The 25,147-nt window shown below is 35.6% G+C and overlaps 1 protein-coding gene across 1 annotated transcript in view; it reads right to left on the bottom strand.

Moving 5' to 3' along the window:
* LOC113073763 (ankyrin repeat and fibronectin type-III domain-containing protein 1-like) overlaps positions 1–24,507 on the bottom strand; it is a 75,444-nt gene extending 50,937 nt beyond the window's left edge. The window contains exons 1-6 of the mRNA XM_026246516.1: positions 24,147–24,507; positions 23,958–24,039; positions 23,045–23,148; positions 22,691–22,843; positions 19,264–19,478; positions 10,894–11,123 (exon numbers count right to left, since the gene is read on the bottom strand). Coding sequence (XP_026102301.1) covers positions 10,894–11,123; positions 19,264–19,478; positions 22,691–22,843; positions 23,045–23,148; positions 23,958–24,039; positions 24,147–24,193 — 831 coding nt within the window. The 5' untranslated portion in view covers positions 24,194–24,507. The remainder of the gene's footprint in view (positions 1–10,893; positions 11,124–19,263; positions 19,479–22,690; positions 22,844–23,044; positions 23,149–23,957; positions 24,040–24,146) is intronic.
* Positions 24,508–25,147: the final 640 nt, after the last annotated feature.

Here is a 25,147-nt window from a genome sequence, read left to right on the forward strand (position 1 = left end):
GGGCGACAGCTGTCAATCTTTGGGAATTAAAGGAGTCTGGAAGGGCTGTAATTGCTTTAAAACATGAACAGAGACTAAGACAATGCAATGGTACGGTCTTTCTAGTTGTGATGCAGAACAGTCACTGGAGGAACACTGCTCTGACAGGTCTGAAGATTAATCACAACGTTAAATCAAACAGCACAAACAGAGTTCATTCATTCATATAATGTGTTAAAGTAAGGCATCAAGCTATAAACCAGGTGTCTGAAAGCTCATACTAAAACTAACACCTCCACACAGCAGAAAAAAAACATTTTGCAGCTGTGCATACGGTGGACAGATAAATTCTGGCAGCAAACACTCTCACATCAGAATCTAACACACTGGCAGACAGGAAACGGAAGTGTTCACCATCCCAAAATATCTGCTTGGATGGACAGACATCTGGTCTTGTGAGCTTACAAGTGAAGACTTACTGTACATATAGATAGCTTTTACCATGTCCCTACATAAACATGTCAAATAAAAACCATAGCAATTCTCCTTTTTTACAGTACTGAACAATCCTGCTTCTGCCATGGCAGCATGTATTCAATCTTTCTCCACTGCTGCATCACAATTGATTTTCACATGAGCATCAATAATGTGTTAACCAGTGATGTGGAAGCTAATCAAAACTGTGCCAACAAGTTACTTAAGCTACAGTAAAGCTAGTGTTTTGATATAGTATGCTATACTATAAGCTGATATTGAATGTATAAAGTATTCTAGTAAAAGTAGCAAATATAGATTTTCAAAAAATCTAACTTAGCGGTACTTTTGAACAGTAGTGCATTAGCTTTTTTTTTTTAAACGCTCACTTATAATTATCAGTCCAATTATATATGCTAAATGCATAAATGTATTATTTGTATGGAAAAGTAGCATGTTACTGAAAAGGTACATGGTTTTGGGTTTACCACGTAAGCAAAAGTAAGCCACTTTAAGTTAGTCACTCCCCTGGTGTTAACCAACTATTAGTGATGCCACTGTACAGGGCCAGTCATAAAGTTATTTGTCCCCAAACAAATCCAAAATCAGCCAAGAGGAAATGCAATGCCAGTGGATTATTTAAGCAGAATTGTTTGTGTTGTAGCATTGCTCATTTGCAAGTCGATTTGGATAAAATGTTTTTCATGACACATTTTGAAAAAAAAAAAAAAGTCAATACAGATCAAGGACCCAGCACGGTATTTAATAGCAAGTTAATTGGACAAATTAGTTAGCGTGAGCATAGCTACAATTGCAGCCCACGAGGAAGCCGGAGGTGTATGACTTCAAATTACTGTAATCAATAATTCACTTTGACTAATTTATATACGGCTCAGTCAAGAGGAATAGCGGATGGCAGGGCATTTGAATGCTAATTGCTTAGCACCCGGAGGATCATTATGGATGCCTGGTTTATCTAATCTGCCCTCTGAACTCCGTATAGAGTCTTCTGCTTCTTGACCCTGCTCATACCAGCTTAAAGGATCATTCTCGGCTGAAACCGAAGTCTGTTTTCAGCTCTGGACGTAATGAATGAAGTGAATAGCTTGAACTGAACTCAAATAACCTCTTTCTGTAGATTAGGCCAGGCAAGCTCAGAGCTGACAGCCAAGACAGTCAAGGGCTTCTAGAACTTCTCACTTCACTGTGCTAATTTGAACAAGGCCTTTATTTTTCTATTTGTCAGTAGAGTAAACTGTAGCATGGTTGTTAAACCTCTCCCAGGCCCAATTAGGGGAGCAATGCTAGCATTCATAGCCCAGATCTCGCTTCTGGTCTGGGAGGAAGAGGGGGCTGTGGTGATGCCCCTGGCAGCCTGGTCTTGGCAGCTCCCAGCTCTTGTGGCAGCAATATTAAGTGATTGCTGAAATTCATGGCCTGCACAACCATTTTATATGTTTAGGTGACAACCGGCTTTCATATGGTGCAGGCATTCAGCAACACATTAGCAAATTGTGCCGTTTCATTATTCATTAGTGTGCAGTTGTGCAGGAACACACTGTCCTGGTGTGAAAAACATGAGCTTTATGACGATTACTGGCAATTCTTGCCTTATCAGATTAAAGCTTCAATAATTGGAGCATGTTTTGCTCCAAGTGCAAGTGTAAATGCAATATGTAATTGTTTGACAAATCCTGCAGTGTTTTAAATTTCTAAATTATCAGCTAAAACTATTCTACACAGCATTGTTTTATAATTATCATAAATGCCGCCTTTTTAGCATATATTACTTGAGAAACTACAGGGAATGTCTGTACTAATAATTCATATGACCACTTAGAAGCATTATAAATAAAATAGTGTTCAAGGGAAAAAAGGGAATGATGAAAATGAATAAATTAATTTTCAAATTAATTTAAATTAAATCAAATTTTGATGTTGATGGACAAAAAGGTTCACTGACATATTATGCATCAGGCATAGTATGCAAGCATGAAATATGTTAAGATTTTAGATCTACACACCTTTAATTAACCGAAATATCCCAAAACTAAAAGTTATTTTTTACCATGGTGTTTCAGTAGGGTACAATCACATTGGAAAGTTGTTATTTTTGTTATGTAAATCTTCAAATGACAAAAAGAAGGGGGAAAAAAAATTAAAGATTTAAAGATTCGACGGCATTTCTATACCACTAATCAGGTGACCAGATGTTTTTGCTTCCACTAAAGCTCTGGATCTTTGTATCATTCTCAGATCGATAGCATTATCATAAAATTTTACATAAATGTGTGGATTTCGGTCAGCTCAAATGCAATTCTGAATGCAAAAATTTGTTTTGCTGATACTTTATCTTGTATGAGTTTAGCATTAAGCTACATTAATAATTCATGGAAATGTTGAGCATTAAATTCACAGCTTCTTATTCTCCTCTCCATAACTTAGTAAGAAGGCCTGGCATTTTCTTTTCCCTCTTAATGTGCTGCTAAATTGATTCCACCCACACAAACAAAACATTCATAAACATCTGAAATCAGAGATTTAAACTAAGCAGCTGCACATTGTTATCCAACCTTTTACGACGTCTGGGTGCAAGACAGCTTTGAAATTGTTTTGTAACATCTTCTACCCACGCTCATCACCTTGGGCCAGACAACAGCTCCGGCATGGCAGAGAGAGGGCAAGCTTGCCCCCTTATGGTCTCTTAATGAAGCAAACTTTCATATAAGGCCACACTTAAACCTGTAGAAAGCAAGTCTTCCGAACTAGACCACCGCACCCCATCCAAAAGGAAAAGAAAATAGCCCTCCCCCATTAGACAGCAGGCAAGTTCTCTTTTTGGCGGCGCTTGACTCAGTGGACTCTGTTATGAGTTTGGCCGCCTGATTAGAGTGATAGACACGAAGGAATCCGGCAGGCGCTGCCAGAGACCACCATAAAGAGGAGGAGGGGAGGGGAAACAGGACAGAATGTCGGAGAGGTCTGGAGCTAAACATCCCAGAAAAGTCCTAGAAGCAATGTAGACCTTATGCTGTATTGGAGCGCAGGAACTATAGGGACACTAGAAAGAGGGAATCCAAAGTGGTGAGTAAACACAACAAGGAGATACATTAACCTTAAACACTGTGAAACTGTAAAGAATAAACTCTGTAGGACATTCTCCATACAATCCATGAAATTAAAGCTTTTGAATGTTTCTTAGAATAGGCTTTGCTATTATCAATCAGCACTGATTGAAATCCATTACGCAATCATGTGGAGATGCTATTCTAGTATGAACGAAGGTTCAAGTGGTTGTTCTGTAACAATTATAGAAGGTTAATTTTTCAAAGCTGTTCTGTTGTCTAAAGATGTTTGATGCCCGAAGCAGTAATACATGAGATGAAACAATTCCTGGGAGCCAGTTTTTGGAAAGATTGGTTTTAAAAGCTTCTGGATCTTCAATTACATCACCCTGAATGCATTGAGCACCTTGAGTAGAATAACTCAACTCTCAGACCCTCACTAACCAAGCACCGTGGTAACATATGGTGATAATCAAGGGCAATAAATTGCTGCATCGGTCTGCAGCATCCAACATATCTTTTGTCGGATTAAAAAAAAAAAAAAAAAAAGAATTTAAACCAAAGAATCACTGATGGCAAAATAAATAAACAATTATTACAAGGTCAATAATGGGATAAGCAGATTTGTGTCACTGAGTTTTAAAGAGCTTTATAAATAATTACAAAAATGAAATGACCATGTAAACAAGTTCAGAACAAACTTGAGGAGTTCATGCAGTTCAAGTGAAACATACAAAATAATATGAGTTTTGCAGCAAGATGTTCTGTTTCAATGTGCTGGGTATCTAATATTCTCATTCACTGATTTGTATAGTTGTTTTTCTTAAGGTTTCGATACAGATCACTGCTTATGCGTCAATTCAGACTTTCATACGTCAGAATATCAAGCCTTGCATAATAACACAAGCATCAGAACAAACCCTCTAGCCTTCTGAATTTCATGACCATCAGTGCTAGAGAGTGATTGACATAACCTGGCAACATAATTACACAGAGGGTCTTGCAGACTCCGCTTTAAGGTGCATTTCGATTTTAAAGGCTTGACTATTCACCATAACAAAGGAGCTCTCCACTGACACTTTCCATGCAGTCATGCCTGAGCTGTGAGCAGGGAAAAATTCTGGAATATCTGTGTAACTGTGTTTTCTCCTGCCATGGGGCTATAAAGTTTGACAACTCATCCACAAGCATTCTGGGAATGAAAAAAACGGAACTTGGGTTGTGGACTGGACCCATGTTTTTTTTTTTTTTTTTTTTTTTACGTCCACATCATTTCTCAGAAATCCGTCTCTTTGGAAATGGCCCAAGGATTCAAATGCACCGCTTAAACATGGCACTTTTTCATTCGACAAGGTGTAAAAAAACAACTGGGTGACATGAAATTCTGCATTTGGTATGAAAACAGAGCAAACACAAACTTTAGTCTCTCATATTTTTGGTCACAGAACAATTTCAGTGGAACAATTGTTAGGAAATTATAGGAGAGCAAGGAATGTAGTAATAATAATAAAAAAAAATTGCTAGACTAGTAGGAAATCATCTCCAGCTGGACTGTAAAATTCCCAGACAAAAGGAGATTTTTTTTGTTTTTGTTTTTGTTATATCTTTACAAACTCTTGTCATGTGTTTCTATGTCTTTTAAAATCAGAAAAGGACCATTAAAGTATGAACGTGTATGTTCAAGCAAACCTCTGTGCATGTTATGTTTTCAGCTCTGAAGGATCAGAGTCTTCATTTTTACTGAAACATACATTCATAAAGTTTTTATGTGATGTTTACTATCTAACAGACAGGGCAAAATCTGGAATAAACATTTTGATCAAATATTATTAGTACCATAGACCGTCTCTTATGGGCAATGGGTCTCATTCATGAAACACGAGCAGAACGAATTTTTGTGCAAATCGCATGTAAAGTGGTTTTGGCTTAAATTTTCGGATTCATTAAAACGTTCGTATTTTCCAAATGTTAGTTGGTACGAAAGAAATCTACACCTGCTCCCAGCCACGCGTAAATAGTGCGTTTAACGTCTGAACATTTTGCTCATTAATACGGCTGCATTTTAATTCACCTTAATCGGGTACATATTTACACAGCATTTTGAAAAAAATATTATATATATTAATTACATACGGTTTTTCTTTTAACTTTATTATTAGAGCCAGTAATAGGATCTGTAATATGCTGCCAAACTTCCTTTTTTAGGACCTGATACGCCACTAATACGCTTGAAAATAAAATGTGGCGTTTTGAATGAACTTCTGACAATAAAACTTCAATTTCTGCAGCTGAGAAATGTTTCTTTTTCAGTCGCTTTTGAGAAGACATGTTGAAATCCTTCGTTTGGTGTCATAATATGATTCTCATATATAGTTGTCAGTCGGATTTAATAGGCGGGATTTATGGTAATTGAGAGTGAGCGTGCACGCGCGTCCCATTTACGACTGTTTGGAATTCATTAACACACACACACATTGCACTATCACATCTGACGTTTACAAAGTTTTTGTGAATCAGGAGAAGAGTTTTCGGGAAGTTCTCTTTACGCGCAAATCACTCAGATATTTACTCGTATATTTACGAATGTTTCATGAATGAGACCCATAGTTTGTCACCACATCAATGAGTAATTTTGGAATCATCACAAAACAGATTTGTTTCTATAAATATAAAAAAAAAATAAAAAAAAAAATAAAAAAAAGATCTTGTGCTAGAATTTGACATTGTGAATGTTTTTCTGAGACCTTGTTCATCACAAGTGATGAAATGTGACAATGGCAATGTTCTTTTTTATGTTTATTCTTTTTTCACTTGTGAGCTTGATCGGTGCATATTTCTCTCCTGATACAGAAAAAAATGACATTTACACTAGAGAAAACAATATTATGTATAAAGGACTTGTATTCTAGTCGGAAACAATGGTTTGTTTAAAAAAAAAAAGTATAAAATGTCTTGATGGATCGCAATAATCCAATATTATTTTCTTCACAAAACATAATTGATGGACTGGAGTCATGTTGATTATCTGTGGATTATTGTGATTATTGTTTTATCAGCTGTTTGGACTGACGGCACCCATTCACTGCAGATGATCCATGGATGAGCAAGTAATATAATATGATACATTTCTACAAACTTGTTTCGATAAAGAAACAAACTCTTCTAATAATATGAATAATAATAATAATTCCTTAAATTTATATAGCGCTTTTCTAAGCACTCAAAGTGCTTTACATTGTCAGGGGGTATCTCCTCATCCACCACCAGTGTGCAGCATCCACCTGGATGATGTGCTGGCAGCCATAGTGCGCAACAACGCCCACCACACACCAGCTTACTGGTGGAGAGGAGACAGAGTGATGAAGCCAATCAGTAGATATAGGAATTGTTAGATTAGATTAGATTAGATTCAACTTTATTGTCACTGCACATGTAGGTACAAGGCAACGAAATGCAGTTAGCATCTAACCAGAAGTGCAATAAGCAGTAAGTACAGAATAAAGGTCTATAATATGTACAATAACTATACAGGTAAGTATTATGGACATAATTTACAGATATTAAATACTATAAGCACGATATACAGATAGGTGTACTATGAACATACTATACAGATGGGCTATGTAAAAGTGTATGTACACTATAGGCAGAACTATGAACATAATTTACAGTATTGCAATGGACAGTAAAGTGCATAGAAAAAAATATTTCAATGTGCAAATGGATTATACAGTGTTCCTGTTAGGAGGCCATGATGGTCATTGATTCCATTGTCCTCATTTGTAAGTCGCTTTGAATAAAAGCGTCTGCTAAATGACTTAATTTAAATGTAATAACTGTGTAATAAACATGTTGGCTTGAAATGAATGGGGCTATCAAATATGTGTAAATCAATTCTTTGCTCATAATAGGCAGGAAGGGCAATATTATTAATCTAAAACTGGAAAGTGGCTGGGTTTAACAGGACAGAGCACTATGAATTTACAACATTTGAACAGCTTCCTGAATCAGTCAGACCAGTTGAGGCTTCAGATGTCATCAGTGACATCATTGCTCTAAAGTGATACAAGCCTCTATACACCCTTCACTGAAAACTGCCAGGATTTCTTGACACATGCTCAGGCACAGAACATAACATCACTAACGTATCATCATGAGCCACAGGGTTTCATTTGGTTTTGTTTGTGTATGTTTTATGACTCTCAAAGCCGTGATTCTCATCCGCTTACATTATATGGCCGGCAGACTGCAATAGTTTGAGTGGTAACACTTTAGAATAGGTAACACCTATTAGTTGCTTATTAGCATGCATATTACTAGATTATTAGCCATGTATTAGTGCTAATTAAGAACATATTAATGCCTTATTCCACTTGACCTTATTCTACATGCCTAATCTTACCCAATACATAAACCTAACAACTACCTAATTAACTATTAATAAGCAGCAAATTAAGAATTTATTGAGAGAAATTTCGTAGTTAATAGTTAACAAGTGTTTCCTATTCTAAAGTGTTACCAAAAGTAAATCATAATACATTTTCCCTTAAAACAGACCAATTATTGGACACTTGTTTTCCACTCAACAACTCACAAACAAGCAGTAAAAATCTCAGAATATTATGTATTTCAAAGATTCTTTAAGTTCTTTAAGACCAGGGCCTCAATGCAATTATGTCTTGCATGCTACACCATTAAAACGTTACGTAATCTGACTTTGAAACACACTAAGAATCCAACTTCATTCATTGATTGCTATGGAAACGATGGTGACTGTAGCAGAATGAAACCTGAACTGATGGGAGCAGCGTCTGTGTGTGTGTCATGTGTCCAATTGAACCATATCAAGTTCCTTGACTGGTCCCTGACGACAGATTCCTGTGGTGCTCTGGCTAGCGCAGCTAGAAATTATTTTCACATTATAAGCTCGCATCTATGCATACCATCTGCTTTGATGCCTTCACGGCATTTCCACACACCATACTGATGTTCAGCTTTGTTGATGTGCAGTAGGATCCAATACCTCACAATATACAGTAATACACAGTATTCATTTTTTATCTGCATTATGATGAACTGCATGATTTCCTTCCTGAGATAAGCACACTAATTTCTGGATGATTTGTGAATTGTGAGATTTTGAACCATGGAAAAGTATTTTCTTAGAACGGCTGTAGCATGAGTTCTAAAAAAAGACTAACGTCTCCAATAACAAGCTACTTTTACCAAAATGTAGAGATTTTTTACACAAAAACACAGCATTGCTGTTTAAGCACACTAGTCTTGAATTGCTGTGGCCTTTTTGCCCAAGGTGCATGCTCAAGACTGCCCTCTATAGCATCTAAAGTAATATTAAGGTACATTCATTGTAGTGAAACAGTTCGTTCAAAGATTTGTGTATATAAGCAAGTTCAAAAATATATAAATGTAAACTTTTTAATGGCTTTAAATATTTATTAAAATAGTTTTTTTTTTAATAAAAGGAAAATTATTTTGAAACAATAAATAATAATGAAACATAAATAATAAGATGATAAATAAATGAACAAATTCAAAAATGTAAAAAAAGAATTATTCACCTTTCCCCATGTGAGATATTTTATATCTTCTTTGTAATGTAGAATACTGAATTAAATCCTTGATTGTTGCTTTCACCTTGATTATATGAATTCTAATACTTCTAGTTTTATTAGAAACATTTATCTATTTAGTAGGGGTGTAACGGTACGCAACAATCACGGTTCGGTACGTACCTCGGTTTTAAAGTCACGGTTCGGTTAATTTTCGGTACAGTAAGGGAAAGAAATGCAAACATTAAACTGTAGGTTGTTTATTACTATAAACTTTTTTTAACAATTTGTATTAAATACTTTTTAATAAAATATATAAAAAAATAAAAAAGTATAAGAAATAAAATACTGCTGCAAAGTTCTCCACTAAATAAAATATTCTCAGTCTCAAACCAATATCATATAATAAAATATAATGCAAAATATAAATAAATAACTATGATTACAGTGCAGCATTACCAATCCCAGCTTGTAGGCCTGCTCATATTTAAAAAATATATATAACTTTTCCAAAGTGTAAAGTCTGTTTAAATGCCGACGGGAGCGGCGTTTGAATTACAATCGTTTTTTTCCTAGTTGTAGTGATGTTCACACTCGCGTGATGCCTTTTGAAAACCTTAGGCCGGTGAAACACTGGCATATTGCACCTGTCAAACATAGTCTATTTTACCGTCAATACTGTTGACGGTGTCCTTTATCAGTAGGCTTTATATTTATGACCAACATGAAGTATAGATATTGTTGTTGTGAAGACAAGATCCTGGTCTGTCGGCGCCTCGGTGGCCTCCCTCTATGTCACCTACAGTAGCAGCAGCGAGCCAGTGCCGCGTCAGGCAAGATTCTGGTGTGTAAAGGCACAAAATGTACCTATGTTCCGCAATCAAAATATTGCATTCGGTACACACGTGCACCGTATCGAAAACCCTGTACTGAAACGGTCCGGTACGAATACACGTACCGTTACACCCCTACTATTTAGTGTTCTCTTGGAGGTTGTAAAATATTAATAAGCCACGCTCCACCCAGAGGGATCCAACTTCTGATAGATGCCTCATGATCAAAATGTTTGTATTTTTTCACTTTTTTTTTTCCAATTTATAAAGGACTTTGTTGTCAGTAAATGACCCCAAGTTGTGCTGAATCATGTGCTTCAGTAATGAGTTTTAAAAAAGGTAAAGTTTGATGCAATCCACCCATAATCCATAACCATCCATTCCGAGAAGCTAGAAATGTGCAGACTTGTTTGTTTATTCATGGCCATGATTATCTGAGACCAGCACATAAAAGCCTAATACTTCATAAATACTTCTTTATCTATGCCTTCTTAAAATCTATATTTATATACACACCAGCTTTCTCAGAACTGCAGATGCAGCTTCTTTACTACAGCAAATTTATGCATATGGAATTCATGTTCTGCAAAAGTCCCTAATGTAAGGTTACAAGGCAGTGCGTCCTCAAAGCACTGACTCACTGGTGTAGGATGACAGATGAGTGTTCGCTGAATAGACAGCAATGATCAAACTCCAGGATGAATTCTGTGCAAGCGTACCTCTTTTTTGAACTGTTACACAACTGAACGTCTATGAAGAACCTCATGGCAAAAGCTCAGCAGCTGTGAAACTGTCGAAACACTGTATGCACTACATCAATATCTGCCTACAAAGATAGATATGCTAAGAAATGTCCTTAAACAAGTCATTGCTAAAACAAGCAACGAAGGGCACATTTATATATAGGAGCAATATGAAATTTCCTAAGCTGAGCTCTATTTGACAGCTATATGAAACAGCTCTTCCACTCACATTAATGTTCCTGAGTTTCTTCTTGCCCCTCTCTATTCGGCTGAGGAGTCTGTGATGTTCTCTAGGCGTTTGCTGGAAAAGGCGGTCATCGATGGATATGGTCTTCCTAAGAGGCACTATATCCCTCCAAGGCTCTGGGACCCGGCTCTCTGAATCCACACTCCGAGGAAAGCGTTTCACTTCCGACAGTGACGACGTCTCCCCTCGGTCATGGTCACGCAGCACTGACCCTGAAAGAGAGAAACAGACACTTCAAGTGATAGCTGACACCCAGAGAGAAAGAAAACACCGGAGAATGAGGATAGGACCAAAACCTCTCCTCACAAGAACACACATTTTGAAGTGTTTGTGTTCACAAAAATATTTAGGCCTCCATTTAGGATCTATGTATATGAATTGCATTTAAACTTCACATCTTTTTAAACAGTCTTAACATACTGTAAGCTTAATGTGATGTACATACAGTACATATGGAGGCCTGTTTTGGCCATGGAATAAAAATAATAATAATAATAATAAACCTAAAAAAAGGTGTAATTGCAACTTTTTATCTCACAATTCAAACTTTTTTCAGTTATGAGAACAAACAAAAAAAAAGTCAGAACTGATAAAATATAAACTCAGAATTTCAAAATATAAGCTCAGCATTGTGAAATGGAAACTCAGAATTCCAAGAAAATAGTCGGAATAGCGAGATAAAAGTTGCATTTATTATATTTATATTTTGTGGCAGAAACTAGCTTCCTTACATAAATGAAACAGGTAAGACAACGTTACGAAAAAACTGAATAAGTTTATACAGAACAACCAGGTTTAAACTATATATTTATCATCAATAAATACAATTTCATTCGATCCCATACATTTTAATTAACTGAATATTGCTTATTCCACAATTTTAGTGGATTTACATATATATAACTGACAAATATAAGTTTATTAGTTTATGTTAAAACTGTGTAATCAAAATGGATGGGAATTAGATATGCATTTCAAATACATAAATCTTAAATTTAGGCCTAAACAGTGTAGAAAACAGCAGCGATGAGATAGAATTTTGTATAAATGAGAAATCACTTCAATAAGAAGAAATATGAATAGAACGTTCTAACCATTTTAAATAGCCCATGCTCTCACTTCATTTTAAATGCTCTGATAAAGCATCTTCCCAATGATTCTCTAGTGAGTCATGTCTGTAACAACATCATAGTAAAGAACATGATGTAAAAAAAAATATTATTACCACCTATTGTACCACATAAATCGAATGGCTAAAAATTTCACTTTCACCTTAAGTAAAATTAAAAGTGTAGTATCCTGATGATCTAATGAAGCAGTTCTTGTAAACTGGAGGCTTATAATGTAAACACACACATGCACCATATGTTTCTAGGTTTGTAAGAGGGGTGTTTGGTTTCTCTGTATATCAGCTGGTGAGCAGCAGTTCTTGCTCTTTATCCACTGGGCAACACATTGCATGGTTTCATGTCCTCCCCTTACAATTAAAACTGCATGAAGACCTCGCCTGTTGTGAAGAAAACATCCTCTGAAGATGTCAAATAAACATTTATGAATTCCGTTTTACAGCTACAATCCACTATGTTTTGCATCTGTAATGAATTTGAATGGTGTCCAGACAAAATCTGGAACATTTTGATAACCAAGCTCAAATGCAGTATATGATGCCAGCTTGTGAAAACAATCAACAAGCCACATAAATGCAGACGGTCAATAGAGAGAAGCACCAAACACTGTAGCACAGCACAGTAATAGTATCAGAGAGTAATACTTTGATTCATGGGTGTTTTTTTTTCCAATGACATACAAGCAGGTCATACAGTATAAGTCCATTTTATGATGAAGTTTAAAATGTCATTTTCTGCACAGAATGCTATTAGACACAATGCATACTGTAATTTGAGATTTGTAAAATGACATTGTGTAGAAACACTTCTTTTTCAGATTGTTTTCTTGCCCACATTTGAAGAAACATCCATACCCCATAGTTTTAAAATTATCATTTTATATAATTTCATATTCTCCAAGATACTGCAAGCAATACCAACTGCCAAGAACAACTGAAATAGCCCAATTACTGGAAATCCATGTGTTCCATTGACAAATCCACAAATAATCCACTGAACACCTCAGCATTTTATGCTATTCAACAACTCTTATTAGTTACCCAGGTGTCAATCCAAGTGTGAATTGCACGCTACAGTCATACATTATATAATCTCACTTGTCAAACAAATACTGTAGACTAACTTTGTTAGCGCATTGCTATGGAAATGATGGTGACTGTAGCAGAATGAAACCTGGACTGATGGGAGCAGCGTATGTGTGTGTGTCATGTGTCCAATTGAACCATATCAAGTTCCTTCACTGGTCCCTGACGACAGATTCCTGTGGTGCTCTGGCTAGCGCAGCTAGAAATTATTTTCACATTATGAGCTCGCATCTACAGTATGCATACCATCTGCTTTGATGCCTTCACAGCATTTCCACACACCATATTGCTATCTGACATGCAAACTACATTATTAAAACAATATATTACAATGCCAACCATTTAGATATCCATACCTGTGTTAGCAGTTGAATCTTTATATTTATACTGATGAGTCACTAACACAGTAAAGAGGTTTGAGATTTAATCCCAGGAGTCTGGGTTCAACAAAGACTCATAACCAAGCAGCTCGGTGTTATGTGAAGATGTTATATCACATCAGCGGCGGTGACATTATTTGTAAAACCTCCTACAGCTTGAGTTTGGCTCCAGGGGTGAGCGCACTAACAAATTGAATGAGTCTGCAAAGCATTTTTTACAGAACAACCCCACTTTAAAGTCAAATAAGCGATCAAAACACAAATTATGGGACTGATCTAATTTGTCCAATTACCCATTATGTCTGAAAAGCACCCATGGATGGACACAAGGACGTATGCATGTTGATGAAGCGCTGAGGCTGTCTTTCAAGCACAGCTGAGAGTAAAGCATTTGATAAGAGTAATTTAACACAGCGTCCAAATAAATTTAACACGTGAGAAGAATCTTAAGACTTTAAAACAAACCACATCTGGTGCTAATGATCACAGTTTCCATGACAACCATTTGGGTTCAATCTTCCTCATCCTCAAAAGCAGTGGGTAAAGAGATGCTGGCATTCATCGGGAAGGCCATACTTCTTGCCAAAAGCCACACAGCATGTCATCCGGGCCCATTAGAGGAAGACAATATCTTTATTAACCATTCTAGTAAAAGTTTGGCAACAAATCTGCTGATAATGTGCAGGTTAGTTGGGAGATATGACCAAGAATCATGATCTGCTGGGACATCACATAATGCATACAGAATTATGGACACAGTATATCATTTTATAAATGAGACAAAGATCATTGGAGTACATTTTTCAAGAAAATACTATTTCAGTCTTGTAAAATTGCAAATAATTTCAAAATGTTTTATTCATTACTTCACTACTATTATTTGCCACAAAACTGCACAAAGACATGACGGCTGAGGATCCATGTGCAGAAGTTTATAGTAGGGATAATCCACAATTGTAGTCAAAACAGGTTTTAGGTTGAACACAATAAGCAGTCCACATAATGAAGACAAATAAACAAGCGAACAAGGATAAAAGGCTAAGAAATGCAGCTGCCCACACACAGAAGACTTAACGAAGAAAGACAGAGAGAACCAGGATTTTATAAGGTGAGCTAACAAGGTAAATGAGACACAGGTGCAAACAATGAGTGCTGATGAGACTGGGCAAAGGATTATGGGACATAATCAAATGTTAATTGTTTTTTCAATTAACAAAAGTAACCACACATCAGGAACAAATCAATAGTAATATTCATAGTTGGCACTTGCAAATCATCTGACATCACAGTACTCAAAGTTGCTACAATTCCATTTAATGCTGAAACACTGCTGTGTGGTTAATCATCGGCTACAGTTTGAATGACAAATGACATTTTAATGGGAAATGAAAGGTTCGGTAAAAAATGGCTGAATTTCTACTGCCCTACAAGCTCAGAAATGATGGAATTTAAATTTAATACAGCTGTGGTTAGAAAAAACACAAATACTCTATTGTTTGCTTCTCAATCATCTCTTCGGGACAACCGACACGGCTTCTGTTCAGTTATGTGTCCAAGCTCAAATGCAATTGTGACCTCTACTGGATGACTGGGGCAGTGCACTGCACACTGCACACTATTGTAATATAATAACATTTAATTTATGGCTTTGATGTAAAAGCTTAAATTTCAATAGCCATGCCTCCGGTCTTCACATAATCCTTCAAAAATTATTTTAATATTTTTTCTATTTGGTGCTCAAGAAACTATTTATTCATGATTATCAATGTTTAAAACAGCTGTGCTGCAAAATATTTTTGTGGATACTGTGATTTGACATAATTTGACATTTATTAGAAAACAATGTAAAAATCTTTACTGATTCTTCATAGACCGATTCTTTATTTTAGAATCAGTGTTTTTATGTAATTTAGTTTACACCAATATAGTTTCCTATATAACATAAAAGAAACATACAAGAAATTCATTCTTATAAGATAATCTGAGATTTTTCATACCAAAGTAATATCAACAAATAATGAAAAAAACTTTCTGAAAAGACTTTATGAATGAACAAATGAATGAATGACTTAACTGCTTTCACCCAGACGACCCCTTTTAGCTATAATTTCCCGCTTGTGTCATTAAGCGCTTCCCTGTACACAGGGGTTATCTAACACTGATTGTATCATTTAGTACATTAAGGCTGAATCTCACGTCCCCAGGTAAAAACAGAGAACCCAGTAGCTGAAAACAATCCTCCCGCAGCACTCATTCTGTTACACATGATGGTGTCATTATAGGAAGATAACACCCAGCACCCATTGGAGCTCTTTGGATAAAATATTGATTCTGACGCCACTGCTGACATCAATATGTGTACTCAACACTTCTGTAGAAACAATCCCATGATCCCTAGAGGGGCATCACATCAACACTTTCTTTTTCATGTCTTTCACTTTTAGCCCAAAGGTGAATTTAGGTACGGAAAACAGTCACTATTACAAACCAGATAAAGGTGTGGAAAACACTATCGTTGTTTACATCATGCTTACAACAGCATGGCTAGGCTGATGTTTTGCAAATCTTTGAATCTGATAAAGCTTGTCCTAAAAAAAACTTTTACTGAATGATGTTTTCTCTGCTAAGTACACTGAATCAAACTTAACTTACATTTGATCACATATAAGTTCAGAATGGAGCACTAGTCTACTGTCAGCTGTATTTTATGCAGTATATACTGAAAGATCACATTACCATTCAAAAGTTTGAGATTGTCAAAATGCATCAGTGTTTTTGAAAGAAGCTCTTATGCTTACCCAGGCTGCATGTATTATTTAAACAAATAAACAGTAAAAACAGTAATATTGTGAAATGTTATTGCAATTTAAAATAACTGTATTCTGAAATCTAATGTATTCCCTGTGATAGCAAAGTCATTATTCCAGTCTTCAGTTGTCATGATGCTTCAGAAATCATTCTAATAGACTTATCAAGGTTAAAAACAGTTGTGCTGCTTAAGATTTCTTTGGAATCCATGATACTTTTTTTGCTGTTGTCAGAAAACAAGTATTTATTTAAAATATACATTTTTTGTAACATTATAAATGTCACTTTTGAGACATTTATGGCATTCTTGTTGAATAAAAGTATTACATTCTTACAAGTTACACATTATAAATGGCATTATAAATTGTTTTATATTACTGTTTCACTGTACTGCAAATTTAGTAAGTCAATTATATACACACACACACGCACGCACACACACACACGCACACACACACACACACATATATATATATATATATATATATATATATATATATATATATATATATATATATATATATATATATATATATATATATAATAACATTTAGTTACACTACTAACCTAAGAAATGCTCATCGTGGTAAATGTGGATTATCTGCACAATCCATAAATACATAAAATCTGCACACTGTGTACACTGTATATACAGTACATTCTATTTACTGTAGCAATAGTAAGAGAAGTATGCTAGTAGTATGGCATTATAAACTCATAATTCTGTCATTATTAACCTATTAACTGTCATCCGTCCGCTCTGTGGGACGCCTACATTTACTTCACTATATTACAATTAAATCTAATCTAATCTTGACAAACTATATATCGTTGGAAAGATCTAAGACTCCCAAATATATATTTTATCAACGTTTTTTGTTAAAAATTATTTAGGAAAAGTAATAGATGAATTTATGACAAGAGTGAACCCTCAAAAATCTACATTATAACAGGAATTTTGACCTTTGTTAAAAAAACTTTTTCTCGATCACATTTTATAAATCATGAGAAATTACATATCAACTGAAAACTTAAAATCTCAAAATTCATCCTTTAAAACCCATTTTAAAATCACACATTGCATTACCATGTAAATGGTACATCAATATCATGTTACAAAATGTTTTCAGTCATGAATTATACAAATTTAAGTTTGGATCGTGCACTACAAAGTCAATGTTCAAAAATATGAGTGACAGTTAAGGGGTTAACTCATCCTCATGTCATTCCAAAGGCCGTGTTCATTGTAAGGAGAAAAGTGTGAATATTTTCTCCTTTCATCTTCCCTGGAAGAAATAAAGTGGTGTTTGGAATGACATAAAGGAGAGTAAATGATGACAGAATTTACATTTTATGGTGAACAAACTCTTTAACAATCTTCCAAGTGCCCAGTAACACCATCCACTGTTTACATACCAGTCATACGCTCTTCCAGAGATAGGCCGAGCTGTTTATGGTATTAACAAAAGTCATTTCCCGCCATTCCGTACCACCCCTAAAGATAGTGATAACACTCTTTTGAAGGGTAGGTGGGGTTGGAGAGTGACTAAATAAATATCACTGCCTCTTCTTCATCTCTCGATACCAGGAAATGTTGTTTTCCTTGACAAATCCATGTAAACTGAATTGCTCATTATGCCATCCAAAGGTTCACCACTACTAGGGCAGAGCCACAAATAAACCTGCAATTAGGAGTCATTTTCACATACAACATGAGCACTAATGACAGTGCCAGCATAACAGCATGAACTCTAGCACTGGATGAGGTTAGTTAAAACACTAATATGAAACACATACTTTCATATGTTCTGTAAAATATTCTTTGTTTTTAAAAAATTGCTTTAATCTGTATGTTCCATTTTTCTTTTTGCTAGTTAATTTTATAACATTGGACTAAAACTTATTTTATTCACACAGGTTATAACAATTTTCCAAACAATTTTATAATTTTTATAACTTTTGGGAATTTTTTTACCCACCTTTTTACACTTGTGGTGTTCCTGTTCAAAAATGCCAACTGTACTTGCTATTCATTTTTTTTAATTAACTTTTATTTTAATTAAGACAGGTTTTGTGTTTATTTTTAGACTCAGATTTATCATCGGAATCATTGATATGAGTTTATGCATCTCAGTTGCATAACTTTTTTAAGTGACTGTTTTTACCATTATTTTAAAAATTATTACCATTTATTGGCACTCAAAATCTAAGGTGCATTAGTTCAGACTATTGAGGCCTACGACCGATAACTTCCAAAAACAAATACAAAACCTGCGCTAATTGAAAGAAATGCTGACAAAAAAAGGTTTAAACCAAGATTAGATAATAACACGGCACAATGAAAGATTTACTAGCAATTTTTAACACCAAATTAGGCAGAGTATTTTCAGCACAGGGTTAATTGCTGGGTCTCATCTATTTGGTTTTCATTTGGATGTGCTTTGTAGTGGATATAAAATAACACAATATATGTCAAAAGATATGCAAAAATAAATTACCATTTCATATACAGTGCCTACAGTATTCCACAGCATCAGCCATTTACTATTGGTAATTGCAGCAAACACAGTGAGAGTATCACTCTCAGCAGAAGCAATTAGCCAGATTACTCGAGTCATTAATTTTGCAGAGAGCCTTCGCCCTCGAATTTCACAAATATGTATGTCAAACTGTGCAAATTGCTTGATGTAGCAGGCAATCAAGCAAATAAAAACAAACATCAATGCCTGGCAAAAAATAGCGAAATGAGAAATCAATCCATTCAGGAACCACAAGACCTCCAAATGTGGTTCCTCAAACTCAGACACTGAAAAACTACACATATGTACTTTTTTGAAAAAGGTTTCAACCCACAGCACTGGCACAATTATACATACTGAGAGCCAAAAGGGTTTTGGAGAGGAGTTGGTATTGGGGACTGTGATGAATGGATGCAGTTTGTGATTGGCATACCTGATGCGTCCCAGTGCAGTCCTCCGGGGCTGGCTGCCAGGCGCCGGCGTTTCCTCACACTCACGCCACCTTGACAGGAGTCTCTGGTGGGCTTGGGCAGAGGAGTTGAGGTGGTCCGCAGGGGCGACGAGGACTGAGGGGCGGCTGAAACTGGCAATAGATGGGTTTCCCTCTCCTGGCACTGGCTCAGATGGATAGACTCGTTCTCCAGGGGCCTGTGGAACAAAAGAGATTTCATTTCTGCTGTCCCTCCACTATAATTAGCTGTCACAGTGTGATGTTTTCACGATCACAATGGAGCTCCCCCGTACCGCACAGCATGTCATAACAGCAGGGATAAACGCATGTTTTATTTCCATACCAATCAATGCTTTCAGCTGTATGTCAGAAAAAGAAGGGAATTACAGTTTTGAAAAATGTGTGTGTAAACAAAATGAGAGAGTATTTTGAAGCATTATATTATACACATCAAGCTGTATAGACAAAATTATGAGTACATTTAATGCTTAGTTTGAGTACATTGTGTTCTACGCTGTAAAAAAAAAAAAAAAACACTGTCAACATTACAGAATAAAATGGCAGCTGTGGTTGCCAGAATAATTATTTTACAAAATGTAAAATACTTAACAGAACAACCTTTACATATTAAAGTTTAAAACTGCAATTTACAAATAATAATAATAATATTTAAAATATACTAACACCCATTATAAAATCACATATAATAATTTTTTTCTTTTTTATATACAGTTTATAAACTGTAGATCATAAGATGACTTGTTGTTTTTTACCTCCAAAAAGTAACATTCATTAGTATTTTACCAGAAAACTACATTAAATGATTTTCCAGTTTCACCAGTTTTTGTATATCACAAAATAATTTACAGATACTACTTTACAGTTAAAATGAATTTATTTAATACAAGAGTTTCACAATTTGAGTTAATAAATGAACTTTTCCACGACATTCTAATTTATTGAAATGCACCTGTATACCTCAAGATGGGTTTAAAAAAATTGAGATCAATTTGGAAGATTAAATATTTTTCAATGTACCGTAGTAATACATTTAGCAGCAGTCTTAATAAAAATAACAAATAGATATACAAATAAACAAACACAAAAAAGACTAAAAATATCCCTATCTGTTTGAGGACATACAGTACCTGGAATCAGGAAGTGTATAGCTTTGGCTTTTCCATGATCCTCTCTTGCATGATCCTGATTTTTTTCTTCTAAACAACAATTCAACAATCCGTTCCATTGTAAACATGATGCCCTCATAGACTTCTACTCTTCATGTAAAACAACTTACTAAAGATTTTCCATGTGTTTCCATTTGAGCAATGAGCAACATTTTAAACTTGAATGCACCTGCAAGATTTAACGCCACAGTTTTTGCCCAGGACTTCCCATAGCTAAAGCCTTTTCATAGTCAATTCAACAACGTAATCGCTCTGGGATAAAAAGAAAGCTCCTAGTAAAAAAACAAAAACCAGCCCCACTGAGCCTTCAGCGCCCGGCATAAATATTAAATTGCACCTTCAGCTGAAGTGCACCAGCCGTGCGCGCACACAAAAGCCACATCAGTCTGTCAAGAGTCAAGTTCAGTGTATATCTGATGGTAGAGTTGACTGTGTTGCTTTTGTGAGGCTTGATTAACTGTAGCAAGTTAGGAGAAGTTTCCAGTGAATGCTTTGTTTCCACTGAGAGATGTAATAACACCATCACAGTATGAAACCCTGCTTTTTGTTTTTAATAAATGGCAGAGCAGCTTATGAATGTAGCCTGATTATATCAACTTTAATGGCGGTGAGTTTCTTTTTGTGCCCCAGGTAGGATTAAAACTGTATTAGCTGGTCTTAGTCATTGTATGCATTGCATTTTTGTTCTTACTTTGCAGCATATGGTTTTGGGTGCTTTGATGATTCGCTTTTTGTTGAGAGTGCCATATAAAAGGTAGCTGAGAAGACATGATTGGTTTTGATTTCCTATTGAAACCCCAAGAGCCCAACATGTGGGAGTTTTGAGCAGTGTAGAATAGTTGCTTGTTTCTCTGATGACAAATGCAGACATGATTTTATGTTTATGATGCATGATGCAACGCAACACATAAAAAGACAGTATAAGTCATTATAATCTGCAATTATTTCCCCACTGGATGCAACAAATGGCTTGTTTGTAATGGATTTTATTGTTTTTGTCTTGTTGTACCAGTTTTCTGACCGGGACACGCATCACAGTATAAGGGTCATAACATTTCCATCAAACGCTTGAGGCATTCGGCCAATCACAATGCACTGGATATTTGGTGAATCAGAGCACACCTCGCTTTTCTGAATGATAAGCTTTGTAAAAAATGACACGTTTCAGAAAGGCCGGGCATAGAGGAGAAACAATAATATACATTATGTGGAAAATAATGTGTGTTTTGAACCTAGAAACAGATTACATAAAAATACACAAAATATTGTTATTTTTATCAACATCATATGACCCCTTTAAAAAATATTTTTTTTTAATAAATTAGGCCGGTTACATTTTAGTATAGGGACCAGTTATCAGTTTTAATTAGTTGCTTATTAGCATGCCTATTATTAACATAATGGCTGATTATTAGATTAGTTCATTAGTATTAGTATTTGACCGTATTCTACATCCCTAATATTGCCCAATTACTAAACTTAACAACTACGTTACTAACTATTCATAAGCAGCAAATTAGGAGTCTATTGAGGCAATACTCACAGTTAATGGTTTGTAAATAGCGTGAATTGGACCTTTAAATAAGGTGTGACCTTTAGGCTTCAGCTGACTTTACTGGCAGATCCCAACACTGTGTAAATGTTGACATCATGTGGTCACTGGAAGAATTGCAGTCTAGCAACTGCACTAAACTAAACATCAAGACTATTTATAAATATATATATATATATATATATATAAACACACATATATTTGTTCAGTATTTAAAACATAGTAATTGCAAAAACTGTGATGATATTTTTTTCATTTATTTATTTATGCATTATTTCAGTTACTGCATGTCTACTTAACAACTACAGAAACAAAATGCAAATGTGAGTCAGACTTATTTGAATATGTGAGATGAAAGATACCACAGAAGAGGCTTGGAACTTGCACAAAAAAAGTGTACAGTAGTTAGCTGCTTGTCAATAGTCAGTATACAGTTAAGTGGTCTTTACACAAAATCTAAAAAATCCTTTTGCATGTCTATAAGATAAAGCAAGACACTGCTTACCAAGCAAACAGCCTACACACACACACAAACGTGAGATTCCTGAATATATATGAAACTTGCCCTTAACTGAAACGCCTACACTAAGAAAAGCAATCAAACTGGTCTGTGACAAAGAAACAGGAACTATCGAGACCCATCCTTAAAATTCTCTCACAAACATGTTACCTGGACTCTTGTTCTGTGTCTGCAGTGCCATTCTCATGGGACGGTGAAGGCAAGGAGCAAACTGAATCCCGGCTCCTGGGTAACAAAGTTGAGGGCATACACAGCCATGTCTCCAGATCAGAGAATTTGGAGTAGCTCAGCATTTCTAAAACACTGCAGTATAGGAATACAAAGACATATCATGTCAGTAAAATATATTACAGTAAAGAATTGTTTAGAATTGTAAAAATATATGAAAAAAGAATGTTTATTTGTGTAATGTGATCAAGTATATATATATATATATATATATATATATATATATATATATATATATATATATATATATATATATATATATGCAACTTTTAGTACCTGTCCTCTCCCATTCCTGGGATTTCATATTTGTGACTACCACATGATGTTTGTGGAGCCAGCAGGCAAGTTTTCTCAGTCTCACAAGGCATCTTGAGCCATTTCTGAGGAAAACACAACAACCTGTTAGTGCACTGTATGCTGATCATTTTCTTCCGCAGCCACTAATGAAGCCAGTTATCCACATGGCTAATGTTTTGGACCTGAGGTCACTTCTATGCAAAGGTCCCTGCTAGTGGTGCCAAACAGAAGCTGGCAAATCAAGCCTGCACACATTATTATGTTCATACCATACATATGACTCAGTAGCCTTTTTAAGTTTTAATACAAAATGTGAATTCTGTCCTGTCCTGGCATTTTAAATATTAAATCATATACATAGAAATATGAACATGATGTTTAATGATGAATTGTTTGACTGTTTACATTTTACTGAAAAGTCAAACCAGGCAGGTTCCATTGTGACACTTACTCGGATACCGTGTGACAGCATTTCATGGTAAATGTTTAAATTAACTGAATATTTCCCCCTAGGTAATAACGGAGGAAATGTTACATTTTGACTGACTCTGACTGACTTAATAAAGAAACTTACTTTCAAAAATAAACTATCATGACAAACACTCATATCCTCAATCACAGAAATGCCCTCGGACAAATGAGCTTTAGCAGACTTGTGGTTTCGAAATGAGCTTTAAAATCTCCTCACACTTTTCCCATCACAACACTGTTCGTATCCCACATGTATCCATCTTTAATTACTCCTCTTCCTTTCGTATAACACCCCCACCTTCACTGCAAACAGTCAAGCTGTGATGTACACTGTAAAGTTGACACATTTTCACGCTACGTCCAGTGCAGACAGCTTCATTGAATACGAACACGGACTCGTTTGGAAAAGCAGGGAATGTACCTCTTTGTTCTCCGGTTCTGGACTCAAGGAACCGCTGCGGATACTCAGAATATCTGCATCCTCTTCCCGTAAAACCCTGAAACTGGACTCAAAACTTCCCGTTACGTGTCTTCCACTCAGGCATAGTGAAAAGTCTATCTCCTGCGAGTGTATTTGGGAACAAAAGCTAAAGATTTCGGCTAAACTCACCAGATACGATCCCTGTTCGCCATCAGGAAGTGAAGAAACACTGTCATCTGCTCCGAAGATATGCGCTTTTCATCTCTGGTTCAGCTACAATAAACTATGTTTCACGGAGTAATGTTTAAATTCCCTATGTTTTGCTAACGACCGTATGACCGTTAAAATGTCGATATTCGTTAAAACCCGTCTGTCCAGATTTTTTTTTTTTTTTTTTTTTTTGTGCTTGTCAGTGTATGATAAGACAGGAAATATTTATGTAGTTATCCAGGAAAATGAGAGACTGCAATTATCTCACATAAACAGTTCTTCATCTTCATGTTGATGTAGCCTAACCAAAGAACATCTCAGCCATTTCCACCAAACAACGTTGACTAGCCTCAGTCATATAAGCTATAAAGTTTTTGTACATTCATGAGAAATATATAATTATTAATTCAACAACACACACACACAACCCTCTGCTAAACCAAGACAGATAGAGAGAGAGAGAGTTAAGTGGTAATTCACTTTAATGAAGTACATTTTTATTTTATTTATTTATCATCATTATTATTATTTGCAGGTTTTAGCTATTTCATTGGTCAGAAATATGTAGCTATTGTTAAAACTGCCTGTAAAAGTTTTGTAAATTAATCTAAAATGCACTTAATGTGATAACTAAATAATCTGATTTTACTCAAGTCAAATACATAGTGATTTTAAAAGGCTGGGGAGGAACATACTGTAAAATACTTAATTTATATTAAACCCACTCACTCCCTGCAGATGAAACTTTTTTCCCTGTTAGTCACTATAAAGACCACAAGAGGGAGCATATCTTCAGAGACTGAACAGATCTCCTGACTGAGGAAAAATATATTTTTTTATAGAGTCTCTTCTAGACTTCTTCATGCACTACACAGATCACAGATGAGCAAGAGCCCGAGCACAGCACCCAGTAATGGGAGTGGGAATAAGATGAAAGAGGCGGAGAGCATTGAACATCTGTCTGTAATTGACGGCATGGC

Source organism: Carassius auratus, unplaced genomic scaffold, assembly GCF_003368295.1.
Source record: "Carassius auratus strain Wakin unplaced genomic scaffold, ASM336829v1 scaf_tig00012847, whole genome shotgun sequence".
Taxonomy (NCBI): domain Eukaryota; kingdom Metazoa; phylum Chordata; class Actinopteri; order Cypriniformes; family Cyprinidae; genus Carassius; species Carassius auratus.